This window comes from Anopheles stephensi, chromosome 3 (assembly GCF_013141755.1).
Source record: "Anopheles stephensi strain Indian chromosome 3, UCI_ANSTEP_V1.0, whole genome shotgun sequence".
In the NCBI taxonomy this organism is placed as follows: Eukaryota; Metazoa; Arthropoda; class Insecta; order Diptera; family Culicidae; genus Anopheles; species Anopheles stephensi.
Window position 1 is genome coordinate 62583482 of NC_050203.1, and position 19104 is coordinate 62602585.

General features: G+C 45.8%; 1 protein-coding gene across 2 annotated transcripts in view; it reads left to right on the top strand.

Moving 5' to 3' along the window:
* The window catches only part of LOC118512431 (zinc finger protein Xfin), a 57386-nt gene that overhangs the window by 29969 nt on the left and 8313 nt on the right, over positions 1-19104 (top strand). Inside the window, exons 3-6 of one of the 2 annotated variants that reach the window (XM_036056889.1) lie at positions 90-589; positions 1393-1777; positions 2641-3042; positions 16222-16425. In XM_036056889.1, coding sequence (XP_035912782.1) covers positions 90-589; positions 1393-1777; positions 2641-3042; positions 16222-16425 — 1491 coding nt within the window. The remainder of the gene's footprint in view (positions 1-89; positions 590-1392; positions 1778-2640; positions 3043-16221; positions 16426-19104) is intronic. The other variant, XM_036056890.1, reaches the window with a different exon arrangement.

A 19104-nucleotide genomic window follows, 5' to 3' on the forward strand; every position in this document is an offset into this window, starting at 1 on the left:
ACCACTCAGAGCACGATTTTTTCTCACCACCTTCCCCGATTCTGATTCCACAGCATTCAGTCATCTATTAATTTTTCCTGTTCTTCCAGCTGTCCTCAATGTGGCGAATGTTTCGTCCTAGCACAAGAACTCGGCAGACACGTACGTGACAAAAATTGTACATTTTTCAATTCCTCCACTGTGCCGGAGACACCGTCAGCGTCCTCAGCGCTCTTCGTGCCATACTCAACGGCGGAAGTGCTCACGATCCCGGCACCGTCCGCATCCACGTCGACACCGAGGACGACGACGGCGACACATCAGCTCACTGGTGCACTCCCGGCAATAGTCCCACAGGCGGAAACTTCACCATCATCAGCAAGCCGGCCGCATCTTTCGGGCACAAATTCAATTATCTCAAATGATTCAATTAAAGTAAATATGAATGATCGTAAACTAGGCAAGGAGACACATCTGTATTCTTCCACGGTGGCACCGTTCCTGGAGACGTCGACGGACCGGGAATCGGATGCCGAACCCGAATCGTCCACGGATGATGCGAACGGGACCATGCAGCCGGGACCAGCAGCAGCTGATGAGCCCCGAAAAGGTTGGTTGGTACATATTTCACCCGTTTTTATTTTACCCGGTGCCCTTCGGATACGCTTTCAAGCCGAAATGGAAATCAGCTTTATCACGGGATTTTGTACGAAAGAACGGAGAAAAGAACAACTTTTCCCTGCTAAATCTGGGCTCGGTCGCTGTGTCCTGACGGGCTAACCCGTTTCCGTTTTGAATACACACTTGCTTTTGGATGACTAATCCGTTGCATCTGGCCGCTAGTAAAGAGCAATGATGGGCAGCTAAATAATTGTACTGTCAAAAGTTTGCTACACGATGCAACGAGCTGTGGGTCATCAGTTGTGATTGCAAAGCTGTGCGGATTTTGGGCACGGAGGATTGTTTTCATTAAAATTACACAAAACTAAATATTGTACGAGGAAAGTCATCATCACCTAAAAATTCAACTAAACACAAGAATAATTTTGGATCAATGTAAGAAGTATGAATCGAATGCTGAATATTGATACTGAATATGGGAGAAATATAAACATCCTCTTGAAGTTACTCTGATTTTAGCGCATCTCAAATTTATAGTTTTACGAAGAATTTTATGCATGTTTTTAGTTGTACTATAGTATAAATGATGTCAAAAATAAAATTTAGACGAAAAGCACTCTTCAGAGGACCTTGTTGATCATCCCTCCAATATTCATCCAAACATCCTCACCATTGATCAGTTACTACTGTCACTGAGCAAATCACACCACTAACACCTGCCCCATCTGTCTCCGTTTCTTTGCATGCCTCTCCACGGTGGAACAAAACAAAAATCTCATCAAATCACGTCAGATCTGGCGACCGCTGTACAAACAGTTGATATGATGGAAAATTATTCACCCGCCACCCGTGCTCAACCGTGTACGCCCTCGATGCCATCGACCACACCGACCTACCGGATTAAATTGGAATCGTTCACTTCGGCACTTTCGTCCGGGTCTGGCATGACCGAATCCCACCACCGCCATCGGCCGGACGCGCCAAAATCGACAGTGGTATCAAATTCGGATTGCGATAATATTGTTGCCGCACGGAGCCCGCAAGCGTCAGCAGAAATCTTTTTCGCCATGGCTAATAATGCGTCCGAAAATAATACTGTTTACGTTGATGAAATTGTTGGCACCATCGGCGAGGACGGTTCGGTCGTTTGCTGGCAGTGTAAAATATGCCCATTCAGGTATTTGTTACGGTTCGCTCGCTTGCTCACACGCAGCGGAGTGAGCTGTGAGATTGGTGTGAAAAACCTGCCGGAAAATTCGAACCCATCCCGAACCACCACCACAGTCAGTTCGGCCTGGATCATCGGTAGACTCATGGGCCGGTTGACTGGCACAAGATCGGGGAGGAAAATTCGCAAAAAGTTGAAAATGTATTTGGAAAGCTGCACGCAACTTTCGCAGAGGAAGTCCTCTGTCCGCCACTTCCCAAACGTGGCTTAGTGGCTCTGCACGGCGTTCTTTTCCTTTTTAGCTGTCGGTCCTTTTCCCTCGGCAGGGCGGATATCCGAACCGCCCCGGTGATTGTCCTTTTCGGTGTGAGCCAAATGAGCCGGATGAGTATCCGGAGTGTGTTTACCTGTTTGATTATTTGTTGCTGTCCTTGCTAATTTTCCATTTTCCATCCTGTCCCCGTTCCGAAGCGATCCCACTCATTCACCAGCCCCCCATCTTTGATCGCTGGTGCGTTTTAGTGTGCGAACATTTCCATTCCAGTACCCCTCGGTGCCAGCGCCAGTGTGACCCTGTGTGTTTATTTGTGTGTACATACCGGTGGGCAGGATCGAGGAAACTTAAAACATTCACACGCACGTCACTGACCAAGTCGGTCGAACAATTCAATGGGGCTAGAGAGACAGAACCACCGTTCGAAAAACATGATGCCTCTGCTGCTGCTGGTGGTGGTTCGGATGGGACGAGTAAATGACGCTTTTGCAACCTTCATTAAAATTTTCTCATTTCATTTATTTTTTCCCTTGTCCCACCGCCCGCCTCGATTGCCGTCCTTTTTTATATCTGTAACAACGGCAACCTCCTCCCTCAGAACCTCATCGCAAGCCGAATTTCTGTTTCACGAAATTTTGCACTCATCAAAGTTGGATGACAAAGCAAAGCCATCCCCATCGGGGTCGTCCACGCCGGTGAAGGGCCGGTGTCCCAAAATCACCTGCCCGCTGTGCGGCAAAGCATTCTCCAAGGCGTCCCTGCGCTGCCATCTGCGCCAGCACACCGACGAGCGTCTGTTTCCGTGTGCCCACTGTCCGATGGCATTCACGCGCAAGGCCAATCTCAAAAATCACATTGATAACATTCACCAACAACACCGGCGGAAGCGTAACAGCACGGGGGTGGACGAGAGTGAAGGAAACCCGGGTGGGGCCACCGAGGCAGCAGGACCATCCCGTAGGGCTATCTGTACTAGCTGCGGCAAATCGTTCGCCAATCGGTGAGTATAGTTTTTCGTTGTAATTGTTGTGCTCCGTACCTGCCCCGATTATGTCCCATCCCTTCCCGGACCGCCATCAGCCGACCGAACCGGACGCATTTTGATCTAATTTATGACCCGCTGGGAAATATCGAAATAGTTAAATATTTAGCAGTTTCTTTCTGCGCGATTTTCATACCGCATTCGTTAAATGATCGGATAGAAGCGGAATGGCCACGGTCGAAACGTAGTGTTTTTTCACTGTGTGTGTGTGTGTGAAAGAGAGATAGTGCATAAGTGAGGCGGAAAATGGGTGGCGAATCTAGCACCCGGATTGCTAATTTGTTCCGCTAGTCGTCGTTGTCTTGAGATAGGTGAATTTATAGAAATCGCTCTTCCGGTAGAACGCCAAACAATTCCAGCTCTATCGATGCTGCTAAGCATTTATGAATTTAATTCACCATCAATTAGGACCGTTGTTGTTGGTAGCGTAACACGAATTGAAGTTAAATTTGGTACAAAAATGTAAATATATATATATGTAAATATGTATCATCTCTTACAACGGAACTCTCCAAACCCACCTAGGAAGCGTCTCCACCGAGCCAATCGTCCTCCCATCCAGCCAAGCAATAAAATGATACCCCTTTTTTGGGGGGGGGGGTGTGATATTATTCGGAGAAATATGATATCACCCTTGTGAATGCATATTTTGTCCTGAAAATGATGCCTGCGGAAAGGATGAATAGCCGGCCGGAGATGTCTCAGCCGAAATAGGGTGCAATTAAGCCTCAGATGGGATGCGAAAATGACACCACCTTCCGTGACTGAAGGCGCACAGACACTACACATACACACGAAGAAACCCCGGACCACCACACGGTGGAGTTTACTCACCCTCGGCTCGTTCGTTCCTCGGCACACGTTCCGTTTGACAAATGTTTACATAGGCGAGCGTGATGGCGGCGCCTTCGGAGTAATTATGTACGGGGAGAAAGAATGGCAGTGTAATGACGATAAAACTGATAACTTTATGTGACCAACGCCCGGGTGAGCAGTTGACGATGACGATGGCCGTGGAACTCGAGCAAGGCACAGGAACAAGGACATGCTGACAGGCAGCAACCGGGACCATCAACCAGCAACCAACCTCCGTCAACATTGGCTGCAGATAACGGCTACGTATGGCGGGGATGGGCATTCAGTCACCGAACAAAACACACAACTGGTGTCACAAATTTGGCCGGACATTCTGAGCTCGCCGTCTGAGGATGACTATGGGTCATGTAAATTCTTACAAAATGTGTGGATGGCTCCCTAGTCCACTCACACACGGCTGTACCTTCCATGTGGAAACATCACACGAACGTCTACACTTTTGGTGTAAATAATTAAATATTTTTATATCCTTGCACAGTACTTTACGAGCGTTTAGATAAGCCGTCCGTTTCGGGCCGGAGTGTTTTATAGCAAACATCCATTTGCATCGGTGTTCATCGGTGGGATTTGCTTCAAAAGGGTCAGCAAACCACACACAAGACGCATGACATGTCACAGATTTAACTCCTGTACTCAGCGGCATTTCACCATTTTGTGAGCTAAACTTCACCTTGAGTGATACTGCTGTCGTCTGGTTACGATGCTTCTTAAAAGCTAACAGCATCATGCGGTCACAAACCCCGGACCGAGCTTCGGACGTGCTGCAGGTGAAAGAAGCCATGGCACAAAGATGCAAAGATTCATCCGTTGACCGTACCGGAGCGGGTGCTTTCTTCTGGGCATTCTTCCTGAATGTCAACGAGATAATTCAGCAATTATCCTTTCCTCGAAATGCTGCCCTGGGCAAAGCACAAGTATAGCAAATGAGCCCTTTTTGAGCATTGCGGCACACCAATGGAAGCTAGCAAAATAGAAATGTGGGGGAACTAATTCATGAATCGGACATCAAGATCACTTAACCGTGTGAGGATTTTCCACGACCACGTCCGACCGGTCTCCGATGTAACGGTCTGCTGAACAGGTCGGTGGAACGGTAAGAACAAATCGGTAAAAGATTCATTGTGAATGGTTGGATGTTAGCTCCACTGTTTTCCCAATCCCAGCCCCCTAGTTCGTCGATGTTGCCAGGTGCCTGTGACCAAGAAGCATAAAGACTCACCGGGGCTAATCCGTGTCGCATTGTGCACGGAACGATACTACACAGAAACAAGACAGCAACAACAACAAAAAAAGTCGAATGTGTCCACCGGCGTAAAGCAATGAGCCAAAAGCCAAACGGTGGTGACCGTGGTACCATCCCCAGAAGCGCATCTTTCGCGCCCATTATTGCACACCGCCAACATTAACGTACACCGGGCCGCGATTAGTGACCCGGTCGTGATTGGTAACTGGTGAACTGGGCAAATGGGCAGATGTCGGGCGAACAGTCAAATGAACCAGAAAAGTCCTTCACATCTACAGCCACACACACACACACACATACACACTCATTGCACAGCGATAAAATGCAAAGTTAATTACAGAAATCCTAACGTAATTTGTGAAAATAGCTACTTGACTTGATAGATTTATAGAAACAAAATGCAGGCAACATAAAAACCAAACACATGAACACACACACACCAAGCGAGATACCAACACTCTCTTTTATATATATATGTTGGCCAGTTTCTCGGCTTCGGTTCTTTCGTTCCATCTTTGTTTTAACAATTGAGGATTCGCTTAGTTTTCGCTTCCTGCTTCGCAAGAGGCTTCCGCGCACCGTACGAACAAGTGCTTCTCAACGGCTCAGGAATATAGTACCAATTAATGTCATGTGTAATCTAAAGACAAACCAAACAAATAAGGTACACCGGAGAAGCGTATCGGTAATTGGTGTACCTTCGACATCGTTTTGTATGTGATTCAGTTAAACGTTGCTGGTTTGGTGCGATGTTTGGCGGTACAGTTTTTCACCGAACGGGACCAATGGCGGTGATGTGTTTTTTTGCTGATTTTTATTTGTTTTTTCTTGCTAATTACCATGCGATTTTATGGATATTAAGGAATATATACGCGAAAAATAACTCTAACGCCTAAACACTACTTAACATACGTCACCGATTTACTACTTGGTTAGTTTGCATATAAATTTTCCTCCAACAGCCGGCCGTTACAGGGTCGTGCGCTTGAGGTTGACACCGCCCTAAGCTCACACTAGCTCGTCAGGAGTTCGCGAAGCAGACGGTCGGCGAAACTATGCGCGAATGTCCTGTCATTTGTGACTGCCCGAAACGGTGACGACACCGACACTGGGCGGCGGCGGATACCCATGTACCGAAGTTCATCACGAGCCCCTTCTTAATTGGTGCGATGTTACGGCGTTGGACAAATAACTCCCTCCGTAACACACAACGGTGGGGCCCAATTGGGGCGCATAAACACAGCCAGCACATAAACTGACGCCCGACCCGAGCAGCGTCAGTACACTTTTACTCTTGCCAACCCGCCGGCCGTTGCAAGCCATTTGCAAACGGCACCCAGGACGAACCCGAGGACGCATCATTTTTGTGTGATCAGCTACACGGTACGGTACGCACTTGTCGGCACTAACTTGGCCCCGTAAACTTGGCGCGGATGTTGTTTTAGGTTAGGCGCGCGAAACTTTCGTCCGGCCGACGAACGAGCGCACCGTAACCATAACATCGTAACAGATGGGATATTCAGTCCCAGGCACTTAGCCACGTACCCGCACGGACTGGATGTACGCGTATTAATATGACAAGCCCCCTGTAATATACACGGCGCACAGCACATATATCTGGAGGTCCTTGTAACCGTTGTCAATATGGTTAGTTTTAAGATTTACTAGTCACTTTCTCACACGCTCGGCAGCTAATCGTGTCCGTAAGCACAGCCATTAGACGCGGGGGTCCATCAAAATGTGCCGTAATGGACTTTTGGCGCTCGCTGTACTGGAAGTTCATTTGGTCATTATGGGTGATAGAAGTATTAGAAGCCTAATAGGTTCGACGAGATTTAATGAATTTTGGGGATGAAATTCTGAACAGATTTAAGTAATATTTATGCAGTCCTTGTTTTTAGTTAAAAATTACATTAAAACTCCCTCAACCGAATTGTAGTGGTAGCGTCCAATACCAAACATTCTGCCAACATAACTTCACGAAGTTCTGTAATAACTTCTTCTCCCAACACCGTTGTCACCGTTGAGCAAATGGTACCCGTAAATTTAGCGAATAAATTTCTGGCAACATATGCATCGCTAAATGGTGCTTTACTTACTCTCCGCGTGTGCCTATATCTTCCCCACCAAAGGGTAATTTACCTCATCTGCATCTTGCGGCTCCAAACGCGATGGGAAGATTTAATTACATATTCATACACCGTACACTGCTTTTCACGCACCTTTTTTTGCGACCCAAAAAGGATCAGTCCCCGTTCGGCCGTATGATACTGTCGTTATGAAACTCACGCTCCTAATAAAAGGGATAATTCGATTGAGTTTTGATGATTTGCCTGTAGTATCCTGTAAACCTGGGCGCTAAAGTTTCACCCCACTGTGGCTATGCTACGTAAAGGTACACCAAACAAGGGTAGGAAATGAGCTTAAGTCCCTGGAAACATTTCGTGTAATTTATGAGTAAAACACCGCCAGCCAGTGAAAGAGTTGCCGGGGTGCACAAAAAAAAAGAACTAACATTACATACATCCGAGTCGAACATTCTTCTTTGGCTTCACCCTGTGTCTAAGGCTCAATAGGTAGGTGAGAGAACAATTTACAAACATCCCCACAATGGAGCGGACGACGAAGGAGCGGTCTCGCTTATGCAGCGCAACACACCAACAGGACAGATCCGCAGAAACCGCTACAATGCCAATTCATCTAAATACCGATGCTCGTTTACATTACCGGCGGCCGGCCAAAATACTACGAATATACTTTGCCCCGTAATGGGCACAACGCTAGCATCTCCAGGATTCCGGTCGCACATCCGGGAACACATGTAGGAAAAGATTAAAATTATTTCCAGAGGACAGCCACGGAATAATGGAGCGTTCTTACCTTTCGGCCCGGACCCAGTCCCGCAGTCCCGTCCCGATACAAATGACCGCGGCTTTCCAATCCTTTCCTTCTGAACCAAGTGCAACCGGTCGGCCGTTCCGTTCGTATTTCCTATGCATCAGCCCGGTTCCGGTCCGGCGAAACAATCCGGTTCGTTGTTGACCCGCGCCGAATACCCCATTAAGCATAAGTATAAATCTAAATAGCAAATAAATTATGAAGATTTTCGTTTTATTTGTTTCGGGTTAAAATTGTAGACTGTCCCGCCTCATCCAATGTATACACAACACAAAGCGAACCAAAACTAAGCGGAAAGTGCAACGGAGGCTTTTAGCACTGTTTTGGATAGAAAGGAAATGGTGTTACTTTTGGAGCCGTTCACGAAGGTTTTACCTGCGATGGTTGTGTCTGAATGGTCTGTGTCTGAAGCTAGATACTGAGGCGGCGATCAAGTGGAAAATATCCGTTTGAGGATTAGTTTAATTAATAACTGATTTTTTTTCTTTTAAACTTTTTAACGAAAAGATAAAATTATGACCGATCTAGGGAAGAACACAGAACAAGGCATTTATAGTGGCTTTTTATTTACAAATTTAATATTGATCGTATCCAGATTATTAATTGAAGATATTATGAATAACTTTTTCTTATTCTTATTCTTATTCTTCTTTATTCAAATTGTTTGCCTCAAGGGCTTTACAAAGTCAATTTATCTTATAACTAAACATACATAACTTTTACGACTTACACATAATACGAGTTAACATCCGATAGCTCTAGGAAATGTGATGTAAAAAGCACATCCGTCCAATGAGAAACTTGAACCTGTTAAAAGAATGCAATGGAGGTGTTGTAACTAAACTTGCCTAGCCACCATTTGCCACCCCGAACCGTCCCCCTCACATGAATTGCTTTGTTTTTGGATGGTGTTTTTCCTTCATCTATGGATAATGTCCTGTTCGTTGTGCCTTTCGGTTTTTATGTTTTTTTTTTACTCACTGAGTCACAGTTTCTGTACGGGAAATTCTTTTTGTGTATAATTACAGTATACGGCAATAAACAAGTTGTAGGCATTGCCTCGGTTCTAGCAAATGGACATATATGTGGAAAATAAAACTCTTTACTATCGGTTTAGCTTTCCGTCCACGGTACCATCTTTCCGTGTCCAGACCAACAAATAACCTCTACCATCATGAGTCTGTGACTGGGAAAAACTTTGGACCCACCGCACCAGTCGGAACTTCCTTCCTTTTTCGTTGCTGCTCGATTGGTCGATGACAAAACCTCAACGCTTTGTACTGTCCGGATATAGCCCTACCACTGCCGTAACGAGTGGTACTTTGTTTTTTTCCCGAGGTTTCTGTCGCGCCTGGGACGCATCCGTTGAATGTTTTGCAATAGAATCCCGAATCGGTGAAGCGGCCCTTCGTCGCTGCGTGTCATACACATTATCCACCCGTAAACCACCACCGAAAATGACCAAAAATGAGTCCAAGACCCATTATACGGCTGGACTGGAGGCTGCAGGTTCGGTCAAGCGTACGTATATATCGGTTTCGTAAATCGTTCGGTATGTCTTGCCGCTGCTTGCGACGCGACTCCAACCAGGTGAATACCAGAACCGGTAAGAGTCACCGGTCGAGAAAAGTCATCCACGGAATGCAAGAATCCATCCAGAGATCAGGCGCTCGGGTTGAAATGCATACTTTTTTATATGTGTGTCATTATGATCCTATGCTTGGTCCGCCGGACATGCGAGAGCAGACGTTGTTATGCTGAACCTACAGCCAGGTGAAACATTTTTGGTCAACCAAATAGCAAAGCACTTTTGCTCAATCCAAACAGATTAAATAGCAAAATGACCGTGGTTTTGCAAAGGATTCGCTCACCACAGTGCGCTATAAACTCTCTCATTTTGTCTTTTCGCCCAAAGTCCTTCAGAAACTGTTTCTGTTTCCTTGGAATACTTATACCGGGCGCGTAGCAAGTGTTAAGGAATAAAAAGGAATGACTGTCTGACAAATTTTAACATTCGCATTGCATTCCTTCTACCAGCCGATGTGATTAGTGGTCTTTTGATGTCCAGTGTGTCGAAGCGTCGGAGAAATTGATAATGGCCAAAATACTCTCTTTGCAAAAAGTGATTCGCCAAACCGTCAAAATACGAACGAATCATAGTCATAACCATTACTTTTAATTTCTTTCATCTGGCTGAACGCATCCTAGAATCTCTGTATGCATTTTGCTGTCTTTTATTTAGTCTCCATTCTTTCGTCATTTCCGCACAAAAAATCGAACACAGCTCCGAACTCGCGTCTTAGAGATTGGGAAAGCTTTTATTGGCTTGGTTCGGACTATCATGGTCGGCTTGTTTTATAGCACACCTCACCTGCATTCAAGGAAGCAGTAAATGGTGACCATATCTACTAGAGCCGAGCTAGCGAACCTTTCAAGCCAGTAGAACGCACTGGGAAAGTGCTGTGCAATTATTTTTAGGACCAACCGACTTATAGAAAAAAAACTGGAATTTGCAGACCACCATTCACCGTTGCACCGTACAGGTTGGTGTCGTTTCGATTTTGATAGGCGAAAAAATATTCCTTATTTCGGTTGACCAGAACATAAATGTCTATAAATATTTGCTCCCGAAATCCACCTATACGTATAGGTCATCTGCTGTCTTGGCTATGTGCCGGCTGGCGGTTGGCCGGTCCTTTCTTCTGCAGGTGATAATAATATATTTTCTACAGCGAGAACACTTCCCAGCTTTGCTTTTTATCGTAACTCTCGTTTAAGCGCGAGCGACAAAAACGGCAACCATACACCTTTGTACACCCTGCAGTCCAAAAGTCCGAAAAGGATTCGTTAAGACTATTGCGAATTCCAGAAATTCGGGAGAAATCCAGCCATCCGGCGGTATTTTGGAGAAATCCTCCTCGTACGGGTGCCTCATGCACCTGGTGCTTGCGTACACGGACGATCGGACGTTTTATGAACCCCGTGCCGAGCCAAGTGACTGCATTTTGTATTTTATGGCGCACTTTGTCGGCGGCCTCGCAAACGATTGAATACTTTTATCTGCCCAACGTGCAACGCCACCGTTACATGATTTACGGTCATGGGCGTCTAAACATCCTTCTCTGCAGGCGGTGGTCAAAGATCCCCCGTTTAGAGCTGGCTTTCCGAAATAGATTTCTTTCCTTTGCCAAAGGGTGTGAAAAATGTGTGACCGCATACACATACAACCCGCGCGAGGAGAGAGCTAACACAAAAAACAAAAATCTCCAGCAATCCTCCATCGGAAGTGCAGAAGTATTTTAACGTACATTCCTACCATGGTCATGTCCGAATCGTTTGACGTTTCCTCTTCCTTGAACGTTTGAAAGTTCGGGATGGGTCCTTGGTTGAAATGCTTTGCAGACACACACACACACATACAAAATAACAGCCGTTAAGCACGTTCCCATCCTCCAACGCTCGGTGTTCGAAGGTCTGATGTGCGATGAGACCATAAATTCCATTTCACATATCATCGTGCCGACGACGCATCGCATGGGAGCATGAGCTTTATCGAAAAACGATTTATAAACGACAATCCACCGGAGAGCTTGCCGGATGGGCCCAAAAACCTCCTAACCCGGCCAAACTGACGATCCCATCTCAAACCGATCCTCTCGCCAAAGGAAGGATTCTCCCATCACCGCTAAACTACCTTTATAAATCTTCCCGATATCCTGCCAACTCAACCGTCGCTCGGCTGCTGTAACCAAAACGCAACGCATCTTCCCAAAACATTGCTGCACCGTCTGTCAGCAGCAGTGCAAACATCCTTGACTTTGTCTCTCACTCACCAGCAGCAGGCCGGCTGGCTGAAAGGTTGTCACGATGATGGTATACTCCAACGATCCGGAAACATCCACCATGCTTCAGGAACGGTGGATCCGCTACCCAATACCTGACGCCTTGTCGGAAGTGGTAATGAAGTGTGCACAGGAAGTATTTACCACCCTCGGCACCCTGCGGTTGTGGTGCACATTTCCAAGTGATTGGCGCTCGGTTCGATGATCCATGGAAAAGTGTGTCCCATTCATGGGAAACAAATCATTCTTATCGTTACCTTGCCGAAGAAATGGCATCGCAATGTAAGCGTGTGCACCGAACGCGGACCGCGCCGCTTTACCGGGCCGGCTGGTGTTGGATTTGGCGGTGGATTTTATGGTGGAACGATCGCTATTGATGTCTGATTTTGACATCGTGAGGTTGATTTAAGACACCCGTTTGATGGTGCTTCGGTGCGCTGCGATAGCGATTGATTAAGGGTACAAACATTGGCCGACGCTCGTCGGTATCAAAAAAAAAGTGTGAGTGTGAGTAAAAGTGTGAGGAGCAGAACAGTTTATTTCAAACGATGGGTTTTTCGCATGTATTCCGTCTATGAATTTTCCTATAGTTTTATCATACGAGATACAGTTCAATCCACTGTTTCTATATGCATTTTGTTAAATGATTAGCAATACCGGGGTTCAAATCCCATAGACAATCCCCGTAGTGAGGACTGACTATTAAACTACGGGGTATATTTAAGTCCAATAAGCCAGAAATGATGGCAGGCATGACCTAAGAGGTCGTTAGGCCAAAGAACATGAAGAAGAAGAAGTCATAATACCAATTTCAAATTTTTTTTCGAGATTTGTACTCCGATTTAGTTTAAAAATTTTATCAAAAAGTTCTAGACGAGTTCAAACCATTTCAAAAAACGTTATCTTTTATCCCCCTTCTTGAAGTCACGCGTATTCTCATCACCAACGCACCAAAACAATCTCTGCCCACGATACCTACCGTACATAACACCAGGGATAATGAAACACCTTGCCTTTACATGGATTTAACGTGTTCTTATTTCGCATTCGCCTGTTACGCCGGTGGAAATCGTGTTGCCAGCATGTTCGTGTGCCGACTTTGTATGATGTACGGGTGAAATTCCTACATATTTGCATACCGTTTGTTGGAGGCGTGAAATATTTCTCCCAAAATCATTCTTTCGTAGTTTTTACAGATAAAGGTTAATTTCATAACGTAAGGGCGCTGCGGGTGCGCTTACTCATTGTGCTCCAACGTTTACTCAGCGGATTCATTTCACAAACCTGGCGCCGTGCGAACAGAAAGCGAAGAAAAATTAACTATCACAAGACAAAGTCTTGCCCGCGTGGAATCCGTAAGGATGTGGAAGATTCTCAACCACACGAAGTGCCATAAATATGAAAAACAAACACACGTGAAGGCGGCAGCTCGCAAGGATTAATGGAAATGAAAATCGTAAAATGTTTCCACCACCGCCACCGCCAGCAAGCAGCTTTCCACGAGCTGAGATGAGTTAATGGGCACCCTCAAGTTCTTAAACCGTGGTAAAGAAGTGTTACTTTTGTTTGCCGTAGCTCAGCCAAACTACCTCCGCTCAAAAGCTACGATCATCGAGGTTAGGGAGTTCATCGGGCGGTACTTCTTCACGTACGATTTTCTTACGACTTTTCATCTCCGACTCTGAAACCGCGCGCACCATCGGGTGTGGAGTTTTTCTGCTACCGGTTAATTACGGGTGCTTTGCTATTGTCTTTTGAATTTTAAAACGTTCCACCGCTCTCTTCCACTGGCGTGTGTGTGTGTGTGTCTTTACGTTTAAAGACACATTTTGGCGCTTCCGGACTACTTTGGAAACAACACGTAAAAACCTCACACCTTTCCAACAAGCAAGGCACCATTGCACCGACCGCGTTTCCCATTCAGCGCGTAGATACAAACCATATCTCATGGTTTTTGCATGTATTTACACCATTATGCATCGCTTTGAACCTCACGATGAATACCTAATGCCTGCCGAGTTGGCAATTTGCTAAGTGTTTTCTTAAGAAGGCAGCAGCATGGCTCGGTCACACTAAATGGCCAAGCGAAATGGCCAAGCAAATTACGGTGCAGCACACTTGGCATAATTGATTGTGGACAAACTTACGCGACGCGGTTGCACCCGCTGCATAAGAAGTGTTGCATTTTGGTTAATAGAAATGAGCGTTGCCTGTAGCCGAACGGAGATAGTCCGTTGTCTCGCACCCATCGACTATGGAAAGTTGTGCTCGATCAAAGGTGACATTTTCATTACAATTTGTAGCTTTTCCAGCAACTGCGGTCAAAGTGTTTCCTCCATTCAAAGTAATCGTCCATCCATTAGCTGCATCATTCGATGGTGAAATTAGGATCGTTCGAAAGCGCAAAATAGTGGATCGTCGTAAAGTATTCCTAACGGAAGAAAGAATCCTTGTAAGAGAATCAATCGAAAAAAGAAAAAAAATATAACGGACAAGGATGGTAAGTTACTCCAGAGTTGGGCGAACAAAAAACTAAGAAAAAAACCTTTTTCCATGAAGCGAAAACACTTCGGCTGAATTCTACTGCAGTTGATGAGTTTAAGTGCAAGCGAACTGAAACGCAAAAAAAAGGGTCTATATACTTCCCTTTTCGGGATGCTATCACCAACTTTCCCGAAATGGCACCGCATTCTTGCCGAGTTTCGAGTTGTCTGCTGCTTCGCTTTGCTGATGCAGCAGCTGATGCCTAGTGATGAGCAAAACTGCAAGGATCATTTCACCGTGCCCGAAGACAGGCGGTGACGAACGCCCTGGCACACTCTGCACACGTAACGATTTCGATGCATCAGCCAATTGCAGCCCTGCCCGAGTACCACTGGTAACCCCCGAGTAATGGGGTCCGTCTTCTGGTAGAAAATGGTGAGAAAAACTCATCAAGCATCAAGACGACTGCAGGACGAAAGAAGCAGGAAGCACACACACACACACTTAAAAAAACCCCGAAGCTCCGATAGAAGTTCTTCAGAGTTCTTTCTAAACCGAGAAGTTTGCTTCGCTATGTGCACCGGGAAAGCATCGGACCTTCGGATGCAAATTGGCCATCGAACACTTGACAGTGAGCACTGCACATTCACTCGTTCCTTTCCCGGTGGGGTGAAAATGCACCGCACGGCCATAAGAAAAACTACACTTGATTATAATAATAAACATAAAAATTTATCGCATCATCCATTTCGGAGAGAGATGGGCGACGGGGACGCCCGGCAAGTGCAGGACACACCGAAACGACAACAAAGGAAATGAACCAAAAAGGATGACGCTTCAGGGCAAACTGCTGCCTGTCCTTGAGGAAGCTATAACGGAAGGCAGTGCGAAAAGCGACCGGAAAAAAAATATATCTTTCTATCTCTGTAGCGTCCCAAACGCAACTCAAACGAACGGAGCGAACGGATCTCCGAGATGTCATTTGCATTTCGAACCGTAAAATGTCACATCATGCAAAGCAAGGAAGCGATCGTCTACTACGGCGAGTCTGGTAGTCTACTTGATGGGAATCAAGCGCGATTGGACGGTTTCCCCCACGAAGTGGCCAGTGAAGGTGGCTGGGGGGGGGTCCATTTTTCGAAGGAAAAACGACGGCCACCCGTACGCCGGCTTATAGATATATATGATAATTGCATTCCGCTTTTGGGATGAATGGTTTTTAGTGCACGATAGTCGTAAGTTTGAGTTTTGCATACGAGGCCACCGGATCGGGACTGGCCGGCTTTCTTTGTTCGAAACAGTCGGAAAATTCAGTGCAGAAATATTTTCTGCACAGCCCGCTAACTGTGATATGGCAAGCGATGAACTCTTCTTTCTGCACATAACAATCACCCACAGAGCTAGGATGAAAATGAATGTACGCTATATAAATTTGGTAGCGAATGAACGAAATGATACTACACGCTCGTTTATGATTATTTTCTTGATTTTGTGGGACTGATTCGTTGGCTGAAATCCCAGCAAACAAGTCTAAGGGGAAACAAATTCACATTTCTCAGGAATGATGAACAAAATCATTGTATTTGAATTAATTACTCGTAAATATGACCGAAGCATGCAATCCGAAAATACTATTAGCATTCAGGATTATTTTTTACTGAAAACATCAGTACCATAGGACCTTTCCCAGACATTTCAACACCAATGAATCTTCTGTGATTGATTGTCCCCGAAGACATTACCGTATATGTCAGACACCTACTAATAAGCTCTCCCTCGTCCGCATTTCCCCAGCTACATCATGCAGTATCACAGCCGTGTCCATCATGACCAACGATCCGTCAAGAAGTTTGCCTGCCAGCACGACGGCTGCCACTATCTGGCCCGTTCCGCTGCCGATGCCGAGCGCCATTTGGTGTCACACACGAGCGAACGAAACTTTCCCTGCGGCGATGAAGGCTGCGATTATCGAGGGAAATCTCTTGCCCAGTTGCGTAGGTAAGTGTGGCCGATTGGCTTTTTTTTTTATCCATTCTCAATAATTAAACAATAATTTCGTTCATAATGAGGATACATCTTGAGCGCGATACCGACGATGACGGATGGTTGTTTGAGCAGGGTTTTTTTCGCTTCCCATTGTTTCTTGCACTAATGAATTATCACTCGCTGGAGGGGTTTTTGTTGTTGCAATTCTTCACCAAAAGCTATCAATTAATTTGTACGACTGGTTCGAGCCTATTGATGTGTGCGAAAACCGGTGGGATTATCTCATCAATATCGGCAAATCCTCCCGGCTGCCACGATACGGTGTGATACATCCAGATGGGATTTAAATACATTAGCATTATCAGTTTTCCTGGTACATTTTTCCTTTCTATACTCCTTGTTCGAACTCTAGCTCTCTCTCTCTCTCTATCTCTCTCTCTCTCTCGCTTCCATTCAAGCACCAAAATGCTATCTGAAAGGTGTATTAGCATTGAATTCAAAGTATTGTATGTGTGTTAACGGGAGCACGGTACTGAGAGGGGGGAAAAAGTATGTTTGCTCCATATAAGGCGAATCACGCCTAGAACCTTAAATCAGATAGATTACAAGCGCTGCTCTATTATGTACGTACGTATGTCCCGCGCTTTCACAAAACGCTCGAGAAGAATTTTCGTACAACTGACAGCAAGGGAACAACGGGCTGCGCTAAGACGGCAGCCCAACCAACACGCACAAACATTATGCGACAAAAAAATGTTTCTGCATAAATGCAAAACATGTTTTCCACTGCGTCCTATCGCAACCGGGAAGATAATTTATCATGGATGGGTTTTATTTTTTTGTTTCTCGTTTCCAACGCGAAGACCACGTCAAGCCTCTTCGAACGCGCGCGTAACAAGCGAATCGATAAACGATCTGCATGACTCTTACGCATGAAGGATTTGCAAACCTTTTGTTGCCCCGGTAACGCTCCGCACTCATCGGTGTGCATGTGCACATTGCGTACCGCTGCATTATGCGTCTCGGCGCAGCTTAAAAATATTTCAGCAGTTAAAAACGAACAACAGCGCAACCAAGCAACGCGGAACCAAAGCAACCAAGCAACATACAGCAAAAAAAATCCAAAACACCACACCAAACAAAACTACAAGGCAATGGAGAATAATTAAATTAAATTAATACCGCATTCTTTTGATATCGAAGCACTTTTTTATTGTTTTTAATTTTCAATCTTAAACATAGTCTCACTACCGTGCTTGCTTGGTCGGCCAGCTACCGGCCGGTCGGTCCTGCCACCAGCTGCCACCTCGCCAATGCCCCGATCACCTTTTTCGTCATATTAAGATCGAGGCTACGCACCTCGGCACATGGTAAGGATTCTCCGACCGGCCGTAGGATATCTGGAACGGCCGGCTGATGCAGGCTACATAAATAAGCCGGCGGAATGGCAGACGAGACGAGAATGACGTTCTTGCGTTTGCAATCTTGTCCATACACACACACACACTTACAGACAGTAGGGGGGAACACCGTTGATAAAGGATATCGAAATAATTGGACACGAGTGTTCCACGAGTGACGGGGTGATGGGAATCGAACGCGGGTGTGGGATATATTGGATGAGAATTGATGGGCACACACGGGTGCAGTTGGAGCCTAAGCAATACGTAAATTCAATAGACAGGCGCGTGGATCGCGGTAGTTCGCATTGCTGGTCGGGTTTCTTTAAGTCCTTCTTGCTGCTATCTTAATGCCACTTAGGATGTTTCACGGTCATTTGAAACCTTCACCTTAGAATCCTTATCATCCTACAGAAGGAAAATCGTAGTTTTGCTTTGTCGCATGAAATCAAACAAAATGTAGGTGTGTGAACACAGAAACACATTCCGATTCTTCAAAGAAGTTTGTGGATGCGTATTACCCAGTGTTTATTTTTACTCGGGACTAATTCACTGGAAGCAACTTTAAACATTAATCGGTGTAATGATTATTGGGGCGGTCCGGTGGCCGAGGCGACAGCGGCGCAGGTCTTCACACGGCAGGACCGGGGTTCAAATCCCATCCAGACCGCCTCCCCCCGTACGTAAGGCAATCTACTTTACTACGGGTAAATTTAAGTCACAGAAAGCCAGAAATGGGAGGCCGTGTCCTCTCGAGGTTGTGTAGTGCCAAGGAAGAAGAAGAAGAAGTAATGGTTTTGCTTAGATATCCTTTTTTACTCAGCCGGTAACTTCCAGATTGTCGATGTCCACAGTTTATTATCAGTCAATACCCTGCAAGAAGACGGTCCTTCTTTGGAACTCATCCTCGAAAGACTTCGGCTTGCAATTTTTGGCTTTCTGTGACTTGATTATACAAGGTTGTCAGCCCTACGTGCGGGAAGGCAATCTGGATGGGATTTGAATCTCGGTTCTGCTGTGTGAAGACCGGCGCCTCAGTTACAATAAAACCCAAGCTTCTACAATCTGAGAGAGCGTTAGGATGCACCGAAAGAACCCGAAGAAGGCGATCCGAAATGCAAATTGTGTCAGTGCAATCGATAATGCATCAGACTCCAACGGTAGCAACCACTACCAGACACAGACGATGGTTGGTGGAAACGAAGACAACAATAAGGATAATCCGAACGTGTTCCTAACGAGGTAGGAACAGATTATCCACGCCACGGTTTTTGAGATATCGATGATGGAA